The following is an 18251-nucleotide window of genomic DNA, read 5'->3' on the forward strand; positions in this document are numbered from 1 at the left end:
ATCAAATGAAATTTCCTTTCATTGCAACAGTGGTTGAAAAGGCTGCTTTAAAACCCATCCAAAAAAAAAACTCCGAATGTGAAAATCCATTACCAGTTCCATAACTAGTTGGAAAACGGTTTCTAGTCGGTAGGCAAAAACTGGCGACGGTCTACCGTACGAGAAGTAGCGCCAGAAGTAGCGAATAAATATCGATCACTAGAACGTTCCAATTGCTTTCACAAGAGACCGAAAGAAAGAAGCGAGTGATGGAGAACTGAGGGCTCCAAACCCGTTCACATCTGCTCTTCTCTTCCCGCAAATTCCGTGTCAAAGCAAAAGGTTCACCAACTCCCTTTTTAACGGCATCACTCATCACGGTTGGGCTGGTTCGGTCAGGTATCCGTTTTTCCGTTCTTACTCCAGTAGTCCTACTGGTGGACCCTAAAGAGATGTGTTTGCTGATGCTGGGAGCATGTGGGCGCGACACGCAACTCCCCGTGGTATAGTTCTAAAAATGGGACTAAGAAAGTCGAACGTCTTCGGCGTGGTTTCACTGTCAATAAAATACACACACAACGAGAGCAGACGAGCAAAGGTTCAGCTTTTGGATAACTCACGAGGGTAGTTTCGGCAGTCCTTGACCTTTTGGAGAAATCTTATTAAATGATGGGATAACATTTCACGAAACTTGTACTTTGAGCATAAATATGCTTCGAAAGACAGCATTATCCTATTATGTGATAGCTGGACCTTACCCCAATTAACTATTTCTACTGTAGAGCTAAAGAACCCACATCTTCAGCTGAAGTACTCACCGACGGCATTTCGACATTTTCTTCATTTTCATTTTAAATCAGCCCACTAAACGTCCCGTCAGATACTTCTGGAACATCCCTCGTACATCGGGTATGGAGGAAAACGTCCTGCAAATGGAAAACCAGAAAAGAAATGAAAATCCACCCCGCCTCCAATCACCGCGTTCCCCCGCTGCAAACATCACCATTGATAGTGGTAAATGATAGAATGTGTCGGAAGGATTAGAACACCCAAAAGCAGGAAGGAAGTATATTAAGTAGTCATAGAGAACGTGGGCCGGACTGCCCACCTGTAAGGCCACCGTTAGTCGGCAGGCCATCGATAAAAACTTCATTCTAGCGCTACAACGTTTAACGATGGAAAACGGGGGAAATAACTGATGGCTGTTCGGGTGTCGGATAGCAAACTAACATACCGATGGAGACGAGAACGATGTTACTCATGATGATGATGATGATGATGATGATGATGATGATGATGATGATGATGGGGACGTGAGTGATGCATTGACACGCAGTGGATACAAGTTCCCGAAATCTGCTGACTAACCATCAGCTCTAGGTTAGTTAGTCGTACATAGGCCAAGGAACAGGGCCCCATATTGAAAAGTGGCGGGTGTTGAACTTGTTTCTAGAACACAAGGATTAGAACCATACACCATACGTTGTCGATGCATAATTGGTTATACTTCTCCGTCCATCCAGCTAGTCGGGACTGGCCATTTTCGAAACGGCCGATATTATTGGGTTCGTCATGATATGGAGGCTCATTTCGTAGGGTCCTGTCGGTGTATTACGCGAGAGAAAAAGAAATGGGTAGACACAAACACACCATCACACACTAGCAGAGTATTATGGCATCTCTCTACTCTGCTCGGTGAAAAAGGGAAACGGGTTCAAAACCGAGCGCAAAAAAGGATAAAAGACATCCAGGAACGTGCGCTTCTGGAATCCGTAGCCGTGGGAGGCTGAGAACAGTTGGATGGTTTGAAGATTGTTAAATATGGCTATTTTTAAAACTTGGGATGTGGCCACCGGGGCGGAGATGCTGCAGGGATGCTGAGTGAAAAGCTATCCAGCTACGGCAGGCTGGTTTTATGATTCCTCGTACGGATGAACACGAAGCGATGGTTTTGAAAAGCTTGGTTGGGTCTTGAAACGAATGAAATGTGCGAATGAAGGACCCGTTATTTGTGCATGTAGGTAGCACTTTTAACCTTTTAAGTGCAGGTAATTTAATGGACAGTGCTGTGCTTTCGAAACTTAGTTGTGGCACGTACCGAGGAATTTTATTTTTTTTTTTCAATTAAAATATGTTCGAAGTTCAGTAAAGAATTACCGATGCACTTTTCGGAGTTGCTGAGATGTAAATTCTCCCTCACTGAACCTCAGCCTGTAGAACACAAACACGAGATGATGGTTACATGCCATTGCCCACTAGAGTACCTGTGGCTGACACTATCACTTGGAAAAATTAATCAACTGCACAGTAATAATCTGTGAGCGAACAAATCCAATTGCCCATCACGCTGATCCTGACTACATCCAATTTGCTGAATGACAATGTCTTACTTACGGGTAAAAATTGTAATATTAAAAAGTAATTAGATCTAAACCTGGCCTTCCATCAAGCCAGGCGTAACTTTCGGCACTTTTGGGGCCCCCTGAACAGTGTGACTAACAATTCCATTGATTTGATTTCAGCCGACATGCAAACCGATCGAAGTATTTCAGCAATGCACGAATGTTTTCTTTGATGTTTTATTTTCTTTCGCTCGGTCTTGCTTCTGGTGAATTGGACAGTTTTTTCTTTCCGTTGCGGCCGAACCCAGCCTCCAAAGTTTGCTAAAATAGTACAAACAGCGCAACGAGAGCAAACCGCGTGGGCAGCGTAAGCAATTATAAGGGGAAATACTTTGAATTTACGTTCAACAATTTCACCGCATAAACTTGGCACGAGAACTGTTAAACGTAGGTAAACCTGTTGTGTACCAACAGTAGAATAACAATACGAAACGCTTGCTTGTGACGACAATCGATAGGAATTTCTTGTTTTCCTACCGAAACACAGTTGGTTTTGGATGCACGGGCCACGCGAAAGAAGTGTGGAAGTAATTGTTTTCCTACCAGAACACAGTTGGTTTTGGATGCATGAGGCAAGCGAAAGAATTGTATAAAATTCTTGCTAAAGCAATCTTTAATGATTCCTACAAACACTCAATGTAATTTTTTCTATAAAATCTTTTGATATAGTACAGATAGCTTGCCATTAAAAGAGATATTTTGTATCAGATTAGCTTGCAAACGTTAGGATTCCCGAAGAATCCTCCGTACAAGATAAACCATATATGCGAAAGGCCTTAAGAATTATATTTCTTTTGTTGTGTTCATCGTAGGTGAAGCATCTTCTTAATTTAAGAGCGTACTTTACATGATGGCCTTAGCACACACAAAACGCTAGCTGATAAGCTCGTGAACGAGAGAGTGCATGTGTGGTATCCATAAACATAATTTACGTTAAGGTAAATCGAATTCGGTAACAAATTAACCTTGCTATTTAAATTATCTTGTGAATCTCTAACTGTATTGGGGCGATGATGTCACTATACCAGACTAACTATGGGGCAAAGTTTGTGAATCGCAGATAGCTATATAGTCCTCAACCGAATGGTTTTAGTTTGTTTATTAGACTCCACTATCATTTCCTACTTTGTGTCTGTACGGAATCATACGCGTTCCAAAGGATGTGTCCTTATTTCGGCGGTAGCAGATTATCCGCATTGTATCTGATGCGTGGCAAGCAAGACCGAATTAAAACAGTTTTTCTGTTTTGTGCTGCTTAACACATCCTCTACCGCTGAACCTAGGCTTCAGCGTGGATAGCTTTTTGACGGCAGTCGATGTAGTTAATGAAGTGTGTCACATCCGGACGGTACTTTTGCACCAACCTCACGACCATGGTGTGTGCGCTCTCGCGTGCCCACCGAACGAAGAGCACGATTACTCATACCTTCGGCTCATCGATCGCTTACGGCCGCGGGTTCGAGGCTGCTGCGCGCGGGCCGTCGTGCTGGAGCACCACGCTTCCGCGTCGGACCAGCCAGCAAGCCCCACTCGCGGCTCTTGCTGGAGATGAAACGATAATGGCCCGCGCGCACCTCCCATTGCCCTCGCTCCTCGCGCGAACACTGGGATCGGAGCCTGCTGATGCCGCTGGCTCGGGTCGCGCTGGTTGTCCTGAGCTGTGTGAGCTCCAGAGTGCGGTTCAGTCGGTCGTTGGCTACAGTCGGGCTTAGAGGTCGGTTCAGTTTCGGTGTTCCTAACAGTCGAGCAATAGCGCAGCAACGGTACACAGACCCAGACACGCATACATATCAACACAACATTCACTTGCAGTGCATCTCACAAGGCGCTTGCTGCAGTGCGGTGTGCAGTGCGGTGCAAGGCCGTTTTTTCGGAGGTCGACTGTGTGTTGTTGCGTTGTGTGGAGCCCAGGAAAAAGGGCGGCCCAGTGTTGAATTGTTGTTCTCTTCGATTGACCTCGTCGATCAGCCTTTTGCGAGTGTGTACGTGCGAGCTGTGGGTAAGCACGCATTACGGCGATTAGATTTATTTTAAAATCCAAAAGAATAACAATCTCTACGCGCTAGTCCCCTGCCTAACGGACACTCAACCAAAAAATACCCGAAGCTATCCAGCCAGCCAGCAGCGATGCAGGCAACCACCCAATCAAACCGCTCGTCAAAGTCAAGCGAACGACATTTTGCCGCACTTCAGCATACAGCAGCAGCCGTCAGCTGCTTGGTGGGAAATATTAAGAGATTTGGACGGGGTAGGAAACACCTAAGTGAAGAAAAACCCCGCTGCCAACAACATGCACATATCGACCGACTATGAACAGGGAAACGTTCCGGACCGCAAAGCGCGTTAACGAAGTCACAAGCAACAACACCAAAAAAAAAAAGGGAAAGTTTCGCGGGTTCGCCAAATGCCCGCCACTTCAGCTCGCGAAGGTCGTTATATGTCAGTGTATGTGCGTGGGGGCTAGCATGTGTGTGTGTGTGTATCTGTGTGCCGTGCACCTGCACAAGAGCCCACCATAGCCCAGTGGAACCAAAAATCAAAAACCGGGCTCGCTCCGGTGCTGATAATCCTTTAGACGAACTCTTTATTTTGGAGTAATTTTGAATCTGTACAAGTTGGAAAGCAACATAAAATATTTGTTGCAAACTGGCGAAGCTGTCAGAGGATAACTTGTTACCATGTTTGGTAGACGATGTTTTAACAACTATAAAAAGAACTGTAGGGTGCGTTCGCGTGTAAAGTTGGCGTTTTAAAAATTACTTACAGAAACATTCAATAGTAATCAACAAAAATATGAATACAAATTCATTAATTATCGTACTTTATTAGGGCTTTGTCCTTTTCTGTCCTTAGACCCTTGTCTAGACCCCTGCTTTAGGCACTCGGGTGGGTTTGTTTCCTTATTTATTTATTTATTTCGATATAGTTGTATTGTTAGAGCCAATAAGCACAAAATGACATTTTGCTACCCCGCGATTAGGCCTTATCCCGGGCTTACTCGGTTGATATATTGCTGATTTTTTTTTTATATATTTATTTTTCCAATCTCAAAAGTTGGTCGGTTAGCCATTGACGCCGTGTATCGCTAGATTATTACTATCACTGTGCGTCGTCAACGAGTGAAGCGCAGTAACGGGCAGGAAGCGGCCAGCTTGGACGTACCCCGTCACACGTCTATCAACACCCGCCTGGCGAAGCGACCAGTAAACACACATACGCGGTAATCAGCAACCAAATTCCCTCAGACAACAAAGGGGCAACCATGAGCGGGGTTGATGAAATTCTCGCGTACAAACGCGACTCGAAGGAGGACCTGTACGCGATGTTGAACTGCAACGAAACGTCCACGGTAAGGCCGCGTTTCGCATTTCCAAATTTCCCGCCACTCTTAGCGCTTTCCACTTTTCTACAACCTTATGACCTTTTTCTTCCACCTAAGGATAACAATTTTCGAATGCTCTTATCTCACTTACTCGTCTTTTAAGGATCACTGGGACACCCATTCACTAAATGTCACCATCTTCCATTCCATTGACGTTGTACCCATTTAACAAAATAATGATCTATAGAGCGTCTTAAATAAGTATCAGTTGTCCTACCTCAATTCAATTAGAGACAATAATTTGCAAGCAAAAGATAGAGAGAAGAAATTTGAAATGTTTGAAAACCATCATAAGTGTTTGCTCAAGAAGTATGTTTTTAGCAGGAAGCAAATACATCCGAGCTTTCACGTGCGTGCGAAAACGGTTGAATAGCTTTCCACCTTGATAAATAGTGATTAAAAAAAATTAACCTTTGCTGCAGACAATTCTATCTGAAAGGGTGAAGCAGAGATATATGTGGTCATTAAATGGGACCGAAATTTCGAACATTTCCTTCAATTTCAATCGCTCTCATGCAAATCTCTAGAGCCAAAAATGTTGACTGACAAAAAGGTTCTATGTGGATGTCATCGGTATGACCCAATTCTACTCAGCATACGAAGATGCTGGTGTTCTCTGTCACACTTGAAAATGCGCAGACACCAGTAGTAATTCACTACGCAAAACGCAACAAAACAGCATTACTGAATCACGCTGTTCCGATGATCGATATCACCTGACCCTGGGAGGGATTCCCCTTGGGCCGGATTTTCTCCCCCCAACGTTTGGCATCATGTGAAAAGTGGCGCGAATGCAACCAAAACACGCACACATTTTTCTCGGATCGAGAATACTTGCATCCAGCTGCTATCTCAATGTTACGTTTCAGCTGCCGTCCAGCTGCTATCTCAATGTTACGTTTTCACGGCCCTGCCACTTGCCGTTGTTCTGCTCAAGAGACTATGCTTGGTGGTAGCGTGAAGCTTGCCTAAAGGGTAAGTTGGTGGGTTTTCCTTCGTTTTTTATGCCTCTTTTCGGCTCTGCATCTACCAAAATGCATGTTACTGCAACCCTGAACCCGTTGGCGCCGATGTGAAGTTTACATTAGCCGCCATTTGTAAAATTCATGTTCTGTGAGCCGATTTTTCCAACCTCACCACCTCCTTTTTTCATTGTTGAAGAATATTTGAAACACTTTATCCCCACACCACGTTCTCCTACTACCCGTGTTCTACTTTTCGCACAACAACGGTTATTAAGGGTCGGAAATGGCAGGTACCATGCATGGTTTATATAAGAACGACCCACAGAATAGGGCCACCATAGGTGTGTAGGCATAGGCAGACATGGATAGGTTATACATAAATTATTTCTGAACCCTCTTGGTCCTTCGCACGGAGGGATCCATCCCAGAAGGTGAATGAATGAATGTGCACAAATGGGACGAGGTTGTGTGTTGATGGTGGAGGACAGTGCGGATTTGCTGGGCTGATCAGGGGAAACCCCGAGACTGGTTAAATGCCACTGCACATGACAAGATGAGTTGGTTATTTTTTCAAGTCCCCACCCTACCTCAACACACGTTGTTTATATACTCCCACACTTTGCCCCATTTTCTGTTTCTGTCTCTTTCTCGTTCGTACACGCTGCGTTTCTCATCGGTGCCAACTTCTGTTCTCTTCTCCATTACAGGTGGACCAAATCCAGGCCGAGTTTAAAATACTTGCCCTGCAGTACCACCCGGACAAGAATGATGGTGACAAGGAGTCCGAGGCCAAGTTTCAACAGCTGAAGGTAATGACGACTAATGATTACGAATCGGGGAAAGTGTGGTGACAAGAGAGGAAGAGTGGACGATAAACCATCCACCAACCACTCGGGAACATCCGACCCATTTGTCCGTCCTTAAGCTGGTTTTATCCATTAACTTTGCGGTTCTTATCCGTGCAAGAGAAGCGATACGCACTTGTTTGCTTTATTTGCAGCTATTTGCTTTATTTGCAACCTGATCGATGCTGACGAATAGACATGGCAGCTCTTTTCAAAATAAGATAGTTATTGTAAACCATTTGAAACTGAATGACAAAATGATATTTGTTTCAATATCTATAAAACTTTCCAACAATTTTACTTTACAAGATTCCAGTACAGTTGTGTGACTTTTTTATTGAGATATTTTTTTGAAATTTTCCTGACATTGAGTATCAAGTCTCAAATTCTTTTTCTTCCATTTTTACCCGCAGGAAGCGAAGGAGATCCTGTGCGACCCGGAGAAGCGGGCCAGCTACGACAAATGGCGTAACAGTGGCATCCAGATCAGCTACAAGAACTGGCTCGGGATGAAGGAGCACGTTCAGCAGAGCATGCACTGGGCCATCCCTAAAACCAAGGACCGCATGCTACCGGAGGGCGGTGCGGCCGGCTCGACTACCGGCGCGGCTGGGTCCGCGTCGGGCCTGAGTGCCGCCCAACCAAACCCGGCCCATCGGCGCGCGTCCGAGGGGGGGGCCGCGCTATACTATGGTGGCCGCAAGGGAGAATGGGGCTCGGAAAACTCCAGCGAGGTCGTCAACAAGTTCCGCAACTACGAGATCTAAGCAAACAGACCTCGGTCGAGTGGTGCCAGCAAGGATGGAGAAGTGAAGTGCCACAAGAGGCTTCAAGAACAATTCCGCCGGATTCGCTCCCTCTCTAGCAACTTGCCTGTGCATATAGGCTATTTCTGGCATTTGCCGCTACCCGTTTGAATCTCACGTGTTTTTTCCCAGGATAATACCAACCTCGAAACCCATGTGCTAGAATGAGTGGAGCAGCCTTCACTGCATCGTTCCCGAAACCACACTCAAATATTTCACTTCCAGCTGCGGTTGCTAATGAACTCATGGTTGAATTCATAATTAGTGCAGGCAGTACGCATTCAACAACACAGCAGGAAGAAAATGCAATCACCATGTGGCAATATACAAATTCCCCAACACCATGACAGTTTCTTTCCTAGTTGTTATCTCGGTTGTATTGTTTTATTAGGTAGATAATCGGACATGTATGTTCGTGTTGTGTTATAATTTGATTATTATTTGAACGGATAGTTGTTACTTGTTTCATCAGTCGCTTGTGACATACTTCTATGTCGAACGATTTCTACATGATGATGCAAATGTAATACGTAGCAGCAGGATCAATAAAAACAAAACAAAGTGAATTAGTGAAAAGCGTGCAAAAACGGTCATCGGGCCTTAGGGCCTTTTGTCTTCTTGTTAATGGGCGTAGCAAATCATGCAAGTCGATTCAAACGAGAGCAGATCTCTCTGCAAATCTACTATCTGAAAATCCTCCTCCTTACAGTTAACACAGATGCGAGGTTCATTATGAGCGAGTCAATGTAATGCCAATTGAAAGCAAGAGTGCAAATAGCAGAGGAACGGATTAATCTATACTTCCTGTCGTAGACAGTCATCGTTGATATTATTCCACCTAGGAAATAAATTCCTTGACCGTTTGCCATCGGTGTTTTACGACTGTACTAGTTGTTGTTGTTCGTCTGCTATGAGAATACAGCAGCAGTTAAAAATGTATTCATAATTCATAACAAAATAATCATACACAAAAAAGAGTGTAGAAGCTGCAGAAAGAAAAGATCGATAGCAGGTGCCCCCTAAGACGATAATAATGATGTAAGACGACAGAGACAAAGGGCTTCATGGGGGAAGCAAACAAACAAGAGCAAAAAACAAGAGTAATGATTTCCATACCATATCGGGCGCTAGGGTTCGCATTTGTGGGACCTTTCAACGTAGGGGAGTTTTCACACTGTTTAGTAATGTAGTTTGCATATTGTACGTGTAGCTTGTTAGAATATTACTATATATAAGTATATGTATATTCATATTGAGTGTGAACAATCGCTAATGGTGCACCACCGCATATCCCGCGTGCCCGTAAATTCATTCCTACTGTAAAGCTGCCACTAGCAGTGTCGAAAAACAGGTTTTGAAATCGGTTAGGTCCGAAGTTCAAACCTCCACTCTACCAGTCAACTTCAATCTCATTTGAGTGTGGATAAATTGAATTGAAAATGAGAACGAAGAAAAAACTCTTAACGTTTTTATATAAATACGATGATATTGTACACTTCGTTGCCCTCGTCGAGGTTGCCGAAAGCCGGTCGGAAAAAGGTTGCGTGAAATGGTTGTTTTGTCAGCGGTATGTACGGCTAGAGAATGAATCAAACAAACAAATTACATGACTTTGATTATTACTTCACAAACGCTGCACGAACATTGTGTGATGAGATGGGAATGGGACCTGCCATGAAGATAGATCTATATTTACGTCCGCTCGTAGACGCCCAACCACTTTGGACATCTTTTTACGGTAATTCTTACGTTCACTTTATCCTTTCTAGGAAAACTTTCTTACCTACTAAGATGCATTAACATCACTGATGAAAAAACATTATTGTTATACAAAGGAGCACTGAAAAAAAACCTACAAATCACTTGTACATCAACAGGCAACCATGAGCTATCAAATATATACACATACTCCCACCACCAGCGGTTGCTTCATCTTTTGAAGCACCCTCTTTACCTACCGTTTCTTTGTGAAATTTACAATCTTCATCGAGGAATGGTCAATGTTTTTGAAAAAAAAATCCATTCATCGCCAAAACCCATACACGTTGAGAGAAACCTAGAACTTGAGGGCCGGGAAAAGGTGCGATGGGAGCAAACAAACATACGTGAAGATGGGCACGAATTTCCCTCTTCAAAAATGCTGTGGCATGTTGAGATTGTTGTTGGAACATATTTTTCATAATTGAAATCATAGCTAGCAAGCGTTAGGAGAAGGATAATTTCGAACAGCAGGATGTCAAAAGGCATGTCGGTCGATAAGGCAGACGGATACGTTTAAGAACGAACCCACCTTCCAACCTCCTTTCCTGTCGGAGGGATACTCCCATATGTGATTTTCTGTTGCCTATCTCTCTCCCGTTCTTCTGCGAGGACACTTTTTGAGACATGAAACGATTTAAGACGGGCGTGAATAAGATAACAAGTGAAAAGCATACACACAAAAAAGACAAGCGTGAAGGGGGCATGACAACCGTGAACCAATAGCATATTTAGGAAAAAGCGCGATTTACATGCATTGAGTAAAACGACATATATGCAAAATATAAATATAAACTGCTTATGAAGCAGGATAAGAAAAAAAATACATACATCACGTACAGTATTACGAATGGGCAAACGTTACATTCAAATTATGATAATCGAATATGTGGATTTAAAACTGTGTGACAATGATGTTTGATATATTATACAGATGATTAACCTTTTACACGCATGTCCATATCCATGCCCTGCGTCAAACAAAAAAAGTAAATGGAGTAAAAAAAGCTGTGTTAAATTGCAACACAAGAAAACAAAACAAAAAATGTTCAAAAAATTATAAAAAATCTTTGAAATCAAAAGCCACACACACACACAAAGGATAATAAAAACAATTAATGGATCAATGTTCATATCCTGTAGGGACAAGGCACATTCCACTATCGTACCGCTCCGGTGGAGGGATCGCAACCGCGTACGGAGGTTGGAGTTTCCGCTGGATCGTTTGATGCTATTGTTTGTTTTATGTAGAAGACATTTATTTATCTCTGTGCTGTGTTGGCCAAACTGCACCACCCGGTGCACCGTGCACACTCCCACTTGGAACACCTAAATAAAGCCTACCTTTCGCAAGCTGTGCCAATCGCTTTGTTTTACGCCGTGAAAATAATCCGAAATACTCTTACGGATATAGCTAGGCAAGCCGTTTGCTTTACGTAAAAATTGTCTTTATTACAATTTATGTTATTGTTTTGTTATTTCTTGTCGCTCTCTTCTGTTACCTTTTGCTACTTATTTTCGACAAAAAAAAGTTAGTTCGATATGAGCATGGCAAACCGGTACGATACCATCAACAGTAAGTAGTAAAGTTTCAACAGAGCGTCTGCTCGTTTAACAATTATGTTTGTTGGTACGCGTTTCTTCTCCATCTACCCACCCGTTCGGTTCGTTCATTGTGTCTTGTGACAACAATCCTCAAAAGTGAAGACGACGAGCGAATGGATGCCGGGTTGGCAGTGTTATCTAATTAGTGGTATCCTTCTCGGTTTTTTATTTTTTAGTTTTGGTTTTTTGGTGTTTCGATCAATTGCAATCATTTTCCTTTGCTTCCAGTAACCGGTCAAATTTAAGTTTGCTCAACACACGCGCCAGTTTACAATTTAATTTAAACTGTATCCCGTCAAAATGCGTGTGTTTGATTAGCGTAGTTGTTGATGCTTTTGAAAACCAACATGGAAGAAACGAAATATAAAGGAACTTTCTTGGGGCACAAAATAGAAAATAAAAAAGCGATAAACTCCGAGAGTGTTCTTTCGCTAATCCTGGCAGCAGCGAGAAACGTGACTAAAGCCTTCCAGAACCTGCCTGCTATTGGCTTGCGCACGCTTTTGCCGGAATGCGAAATGCGCTCAATTACCTTACAGCTAGCTATTTGTCGTTCTTTACAAATCACTCGCTCTCCTAACACTAACGATCAATTCATCTGAATGGGTGAGAACTGAAATTACTGGTAAAGAATACATCAATTCTTTGATAAAATGTTCACATTACGATTAAAACGACGGTTATTTTATGGCAACCTAGAGTACATAATGGCATATCGTTTGTGCGTGCAGAATGCTTCGTCGCCACGCGTCGAATACCATAATTGGCTAATGTCTATTCAGTTAGTGACAATTAAAAAAAAAACATCCTATGGCAGATTCGTTTTGGTTTTTGGGATCATTAATAGTCATGGAGTGCGCTGCGGTGGCGGTGGTGATCATGATGCGTACGAATCCACGCCAGTCAGTCCTCCAGCTGCTGCTGTTACTGCTGCTGCTGATCACTATCAGAATTCTTCTACGCCATGGTCCGGCTGCAAACCGCAAGGTCGCCGGAACTCCTGGCCACGCTCGTGGATCCATTTATTCGACACTGAAAGGGGATGGGAATTGTGTTAGCAATATAGTCGATGATGAGAGCGAGTACTCTTCTTCTTGATTACGTTACCCCACTTGGTACCGGTGAGAACCGGGCAGGCGGCATGCCGCGTCGCGTAGTCACCCTCACCCGAGGGGAATAAATTGAACCAGAAAGCGGCCGTACCCTTGCGGGGCCAAAGCGCCAAATGGAGGGATGGAAAAACGGTGGCGCCACCCTGCGTTACATCGCTCATCTGAAGGAGAGAGAAAAAAGTAGATTTAAACGTGGATACTTTGAATTTATTTTAATTTAATATACTTCTAATCACACGATGAAATAAAAGGAATGTTTTGTTGTAATGCAAGACTTTGCGTCAGTGATGCAAACTATTTTGTTTTAGACCGTTTTACTATCAGAAGAAAGCATTCGAAACCACCGATGGAAGCCCCTTAATTCCGTTAAAGGAGACAATGTAGTTAATTGTATTTGTTATGAAATGTAGCTCCCGACCTGTCGCCCAATTACTTACGTAGAACAGCACGGTGGCGATCCGGTTGCCCGTGCCGAGGCTCTTGAACGCGTTGCGTTCTTCGCGGCGCGCAAAGTCAAAGTGCGGCTCGTAATGGCCGCCGATCCCATAGTTGACCACCTGCAGTTCCTCGGCCGTCTCCATCGTCAGCCCGGTCATGTCCTCTACGCGCTGGCTAATCGTGCGTATCATCTCATCCTCGGCGTCTTTCAGCCAGGCAGACTTGCTGATGCGATAGTTGGCGAATTCCAGCTCACCCGTCTTGTAGTTCTGCACGGTCGCGCGACGGAATCGTGGCCGAGCATAGTGCTTGATGCGCTCGATCTCCCCGTCGGACATCACCTCGTGGTAGATAACGATGTACGGCCGGAGATACACCTCCTCTAATTTGAGTGGTGCGAGCCGGAGGAACGCGGACTGGTTGCTGGTGTACCGGCAAACCAGACGCGAGCGCAATTCGATTGGCGGCTGTTGCTCGCCGCGGCACAGCTGCTCGTACAGCTTCCGCTCGTTGCGATCGTAAACGTGCGGGCTGCCATCGGTGACGATCTTCTGTGGGCAAATCCAGCGAGCAACACAGTTGAAGGAAGGGTTCAAACAAGCGAAAAGTGCCGGTCAATTGATTGATGCGAATTCATTCGATTGCGCGCAGTGATGTACCGAAATTGGATTATAAATCAAACATCAAATAAAGTATTCTTCTTACAAGTAACCATACATCTTAAATAATTTTAAAGGATCGAAATCATCGTCAAGTCAAAAGTATATGCAAGGAAATACCTTTTGAAATACGGTGCATTACTGCGGTTACACGCATTACACTACACTCTGCTTACCGTGCTCGTGTCGATGGGGACTTCCTCGCTGCCGTCGTCGCCACGCAGCACCTTCTGCAGGGCCTCTTTTTCCAGCTCCTTTACGTAGTACGCCTTGTTGCTGACCGCCCGCTCGTGGTCGGGCACGAGCTCGAGCAGCTCTTCGGTCATCGTCAGTGCAGTCTGGATGTTGCCCTGCTTGAACGTTGAGAACGCCAGGTACTCCAGCACGTCCGCCTTTGTGGCAGTCCGGTTAACCTCGTGCGTCAGTTGGTCCATCGCCTCGCGCATCCACAGCACCGTGTGGTAGTAGTCCCCGTTCAGGTAGCTCTGCCGCCCGAGCTCGAAGCAGTCGCCCGCGGACAGTTCGGTGCTGTACTGGACGCCGTTAAGCATGCCACGGGCCAGGCTGGCGGTGTCAAGGTTGTATGTGTCCTGCAGCCGCATCAGTGCCACCGCTGCCCCGTTCAGATCCTCGTCCGACGGGAACTTCAGCACGCTCCGATAGCTGGTCACGTTCTCCAGAAACTCCTTACCGACCTCGTACGTCATCAGCTTTTCCACGTACCGCCAGTCGGTGGTGAGCCGCTTCGTTAGCAGGAATGCATTGACCGGGTTCGACAGGTACGCACTGACATCTCGTGCAGCCTCCGAGTGCTCCCTCCGATACTCGTTAACTTTCCTGAACAGAACCAAAACAAAATGGCATTGCAAACGTTAGAGGTCTAGTAATCAATACCACTGCAGAAGAGAATTGCTTAACCACCGAATTCGACTGATTAGTCTTACCGCCTACCCTGCATGCACAGTAACCCTAGAGCACTTACTGTCGTAGCTGCAGCAGCTTCTCTTCCTGCGCGTGTACGTAGTTATCCAGATTGGTGATCAGCACAGCCTCAGTCTCCAGCAGCTCCTCCATGTCAGCGAGCGCCGTAAACAATTCACCGTCAACGTGCACCGACTGGAGTTGCAACACGACGGCAACAGCTACCAGCAACGATACCGTAAGCAGCGAGCGTTCGATCGCGGGTCCCATTATGCTTCGGTGAAGGTGATGTTCGCCTAAAAACAAACCCAAAAAACAAATCTATGAAAATAAAAATTCAGTAAAACCGTCCGGTGTTATGGACGCTGGAGTACTTGTCGCTATGACGAGGCACCGTGCAATGACTACGACTGTCTGTGAGGAAAATTCTAGACGGCCAGCATAGTAATCCAACCGGCGCAATGGTATTTTCTTTTCTTCCCTCGTCTTCTTTTCCTTTGTTAGGCCCCGGCCGCGCAAGATGTTGTGGCGTACGTGACGCGGGATGCTTTCATACCGCGACCAGGCTCCCCCTGTTCACGCCTTTCGTCTTCGGCGAGTTTAAAGCCCTTTCGCTTTCCAGAGAGTTTACGTCTGCTCAAGACGCAGCGCCTCCAGGCTGCGCGAGCATGAGGGGCACATATGCGGCTAGATCCGACAATGATAACGATCATAACATATTTCTACCCCCGCGCACGCTCATCTCGCTTTTTCTTGTGCTATTCTATCATTATCCTCCTCTGTCGCTCCTTCGCTAGCAACGAACACTCTCCCTTTCGATTGCATGATATTTTCTAAACATTGTAGAAACAAGAACAGGAAGTGCCTGGCCACTTACATACACACACCCACCGTTGCCAAGACAAATTCTACAAAGGAGCAGAACTACGTGGTCAATCGCTTTACATTGCATGCAGCATGCGTGGGAGCGTTTCGGCCACGGTCCGCTAAACAGATGTGAAAGGCATTAGGGTGTTGCTTTCCACCGGAGACATTTTGAACGACGCGCGATGGGCGAAGCGTTTGATGGGCGAAGGACCGGCCGTTTGATTGCTGATTTCACGATGCCTGACGACGGTGAGGTGTGTTCTTTTCTAACTGTGTTTCATCCTTGCCACTGATCAGTCGCAGATAATCTACAACAATTCCCAACCATCTTCCGGCAGACCAACCTCCAACTCACCACAACGCAGACGTCTTCTTGCGTTATCCGCTGCGGCAACGACGATAAACTCCTTTTGGACCTTTCCTAGCTATTACTGCTTTTTCGACGGTTTTGGCACAAAGGATAAGTTGACACTTTCAGTGCTGACAACAAAGTGGTCACACGCTCGCACCAACAAGGTATCACATCCGATGGAGTTACCTATCGCAGACGCAGAACGGCAAGAAACGGTGTGTCTCATTCGAGAAACTACAGCAAGCTAGAGAAGCAACCGCATCACTTCTCGTCTGGCACCGCTCGGATAGAGGCCTTACGTCAAACGCCACTGAGCTAGGCGAGAGATTGCCAGTGCTATATGTACATCCGGACGGTAGTTGTGGCCTGCGCGATGCCGTGCTGCTGGAACGCTTGTTTCCTCCTCTCCGTCTCGCGCAAGGGCGGAAGATGAGAAAGAACGAGAATAGCCGCGTCCTGTATCTGCTGTCAACAACGACAGCACAATGGAGGACCAAAGTTTGCCGGTAAAGCTTTCACTCGTGAGCTTTTTATGGAAGTACTTTTTTTAAAATTTGTTACGGACAGTTTTCCTCTGGAGTTCCTTACTGAAAGAAAAATAGTTATTAGCCTTAATTTGCAATCTCCTTCCTTATCAAGCAACACCACTCATCGGAGTGACACGGTCGTTTAGTTGGCCAAAACACGTGTTTTCCATATTTAAGTTAAAAAACAATCCCAACATTTTATGTTAAAAAAATTGCTACAGAAGAATGGAAGACAAATAAAAACCTACTTAATGACGAATTCCAACAATGACTAAGGCTATGGTGAAGCGGGGAAGAGGAATAAAACTGGATCAAGGTCGAATGGGACGCGGCTCTGGGATATTCAAAAGCCGTCTGGAAATGCATACGCTTCGGCACAACTGTTACGTAAAATGGGACGGTGCAAAACCTATTAAATGCCGTCTGCAGAAATTCTCCCCAAAGGCAGGGATCAAACAACAACATCTGGGAAAAATCACAGTGTTTTTGCAGGTGTTCAGGCATAAAACCGATAATAAAATTCTGCACATGTAAACAACGCGGTCGGAACGATCTGCACGCAACGATCGCGGTACGGGAGAAGGGACTTCCCCAGCACGTGTACCAGATGTTGTTGCCCCACTCTTCGAGATGCTCTTCTTATGCTCAGGCCGAGGAACGCGGGCACCTTGGTGTGTGCGATTTCGGGAACAAAGAGAGAAAGCTAGAGCAGGGGTCGGCAAAGTGCGGCCCGCAGGCCAAATCCGGCCCGCCAAATAATTTTATCCGGCCCGTAAGAATATTTAAGTGCTTCATACTAAAAACCCATCCCAATTTTTATCGGATTTGTTCACGACGTCAGTTTTATTTTCTTCCCAAAAATGAAGACGATAATTGTTTAACGAGGTGTTCCTGTTACATGTTTATCGATAACATTTTAAATGTTATATCTTTTACCACTTTTTATGCAACTTTGCTATTTAGAAAGTTCCACTCTCCATTACAAAGGGTATGGAAAGGGTTGAAACATTGAAGCATCGTTTAAAGTATCCGGCCCGCGCCTTCGGTTTCTCTTTAATCATCTGGCCCTTTTTGAAAAACGCGTGCCGATCCCTGAGCTAGAGCATCGGTATGTAACGGGAGGGGTGGGGTTCATTGTTCCCGCTCGGCATATCCACACATGTGGCGCCATGACAGAGCGAAGCATACAAAATGCATCGCCGGCGGAGAGCGTGTAGTGTCCATTTGGGAAGCGTAACGTCACCATGATGCATACTCCATCATTCGGTGGTCATATGGTTTGCATTGTTAAAACATATCAACCGAAGAAGTGGTCCGGCTGGTGACTTCTGGAAGGAGGAAATGTCACTTAAATCCTTAATGATCAGGTATGAACGATCGGATTTTAACAATTTTGCGTACCTTACGAAGGTTTATTTTTGACACAATCGCAAATTAAGGAACAAAATGCAATAATTAAACCAAATGAAGGTTGCGTTGATTCTTATCATTTGTGTACAATTACTAAATCGTGTTTGATCATTTACATTACCAAAAATCATGACTATATAATAGTTTTAATAAGTTGACAAAATTATCAACTCATTCAATAATCGGTTATGACCGACAAACAAAACCGGCCTGCCCACTGTGC

General features: G+C 45.0%; 2 protein-coding genes across 2 annotated transcripts; one reads left to right on the forward strand and one right to left on the reverse strand.

Annotated features, from left to right (window-relative positions):
- Positions 1–5442: 5442 nt before the first annotated feature.
- On the forward strand, positions 5443–8436 carry LOC131290522 (J domain-containing protein). Its single transcript, XM_058319674.1, has 3 exons — positions 5443–5730; positions 7436–7537; positions 7987–8436. Exons 1-3 carry the CDS (start codon positions 5644–5646, stop codon positions 8338–8340), a joined length of 543 nt encoding a protein of 180 aa, XP_058175657.1. The 5' UTR covers positions 5443–5643; the 3' UTR covers positions 8341–8436.
- A 4252-nt stretch (positions 8437–12688) lies between these two features.
- LOC131290771 (prolyl 4-hydroxylase subunit alpha-1-like) lies at positions 12689–16286 on the reverse strand. Its single transcript, XM_058319945.1, has 6 exons — positions 16095–16286; positions 14934–15168; positions 14128–14788; positions 13292–13843; positions 12850–13015; positions 12689–12774 (listed from the first exon to the last, which is right to left on the reverse strand). Exons 2-6 carry the CDS (start codon positions 15140–15142, stop codon positions 12689–12691), a joined length of 1674 nt encoding a protein of 557 aa, XP_058175928.1. The 5' UTR covers positions 15143–15168; positions 16095–16286.
- Between the last annotated feature and the right edge of the window lie 1965 nt (positions 16287–18251).

The sequence above is a fragment of the Anopheles ziemanni genome, chromosome X (assembly GCF_943734765.1).
Source record: "Anopheles ziemanni chromosome X, idAnoZiCoDA_A2_x.2, whole genome shotgun sequence".
NCBI classification, from domain to species: Eukaryota; Metazoa; Arthropoda; class Insecta; order Diptera; family Culicidae; genus Anopheles; species Anopheles ziemanni.

Bases quoted from the DNA above. Each gene is read 5' to 3' on its own strand.
- LOC131290522 (XM_058319674.1), top strand. From the start codon at position 5,644: ATGAGCGGGGTTGATGAAATTCTCGCGTACAAACGCGACTCGAAGGAG. The intron at 5,731-7,435 runs GTAAGGCCGCGT...TCTCCATTACAG, and splicing joins ACTGCAACGAAACGTCCACG to GTGGACCAAATCCAGGCCGA. The intron at 7,538-7,986 runs GTAATGACGACT...TTTTACCCGCAG, and splicing joins CCAAGTTTCAACAGCTGAAG to GAAGCGAAGGAGATCCTGTG.
- LOC131290771 (XM_058319945.1), bottom strand. From the start codon at position 15,142: ATGGGACCCGCGATCGAACGCTCGCTGCTTACGGTATCGTTGCTGGTA. The intron at 14,789-14,933 runs GTAAGTGCTCTA...GGTTCTGTTCAG, and splicing joins AAGCTGCTGCAGCTACGACA to GAAAGTTAACGAGTATCGGA. The intron at 13,844-14,127 runs GTAAGCAGAGTG...ATTTGCCCACAG, and splicing joins TCCCCATCGACACGAGCACG to AAGATCGTCACCGATGGCAG.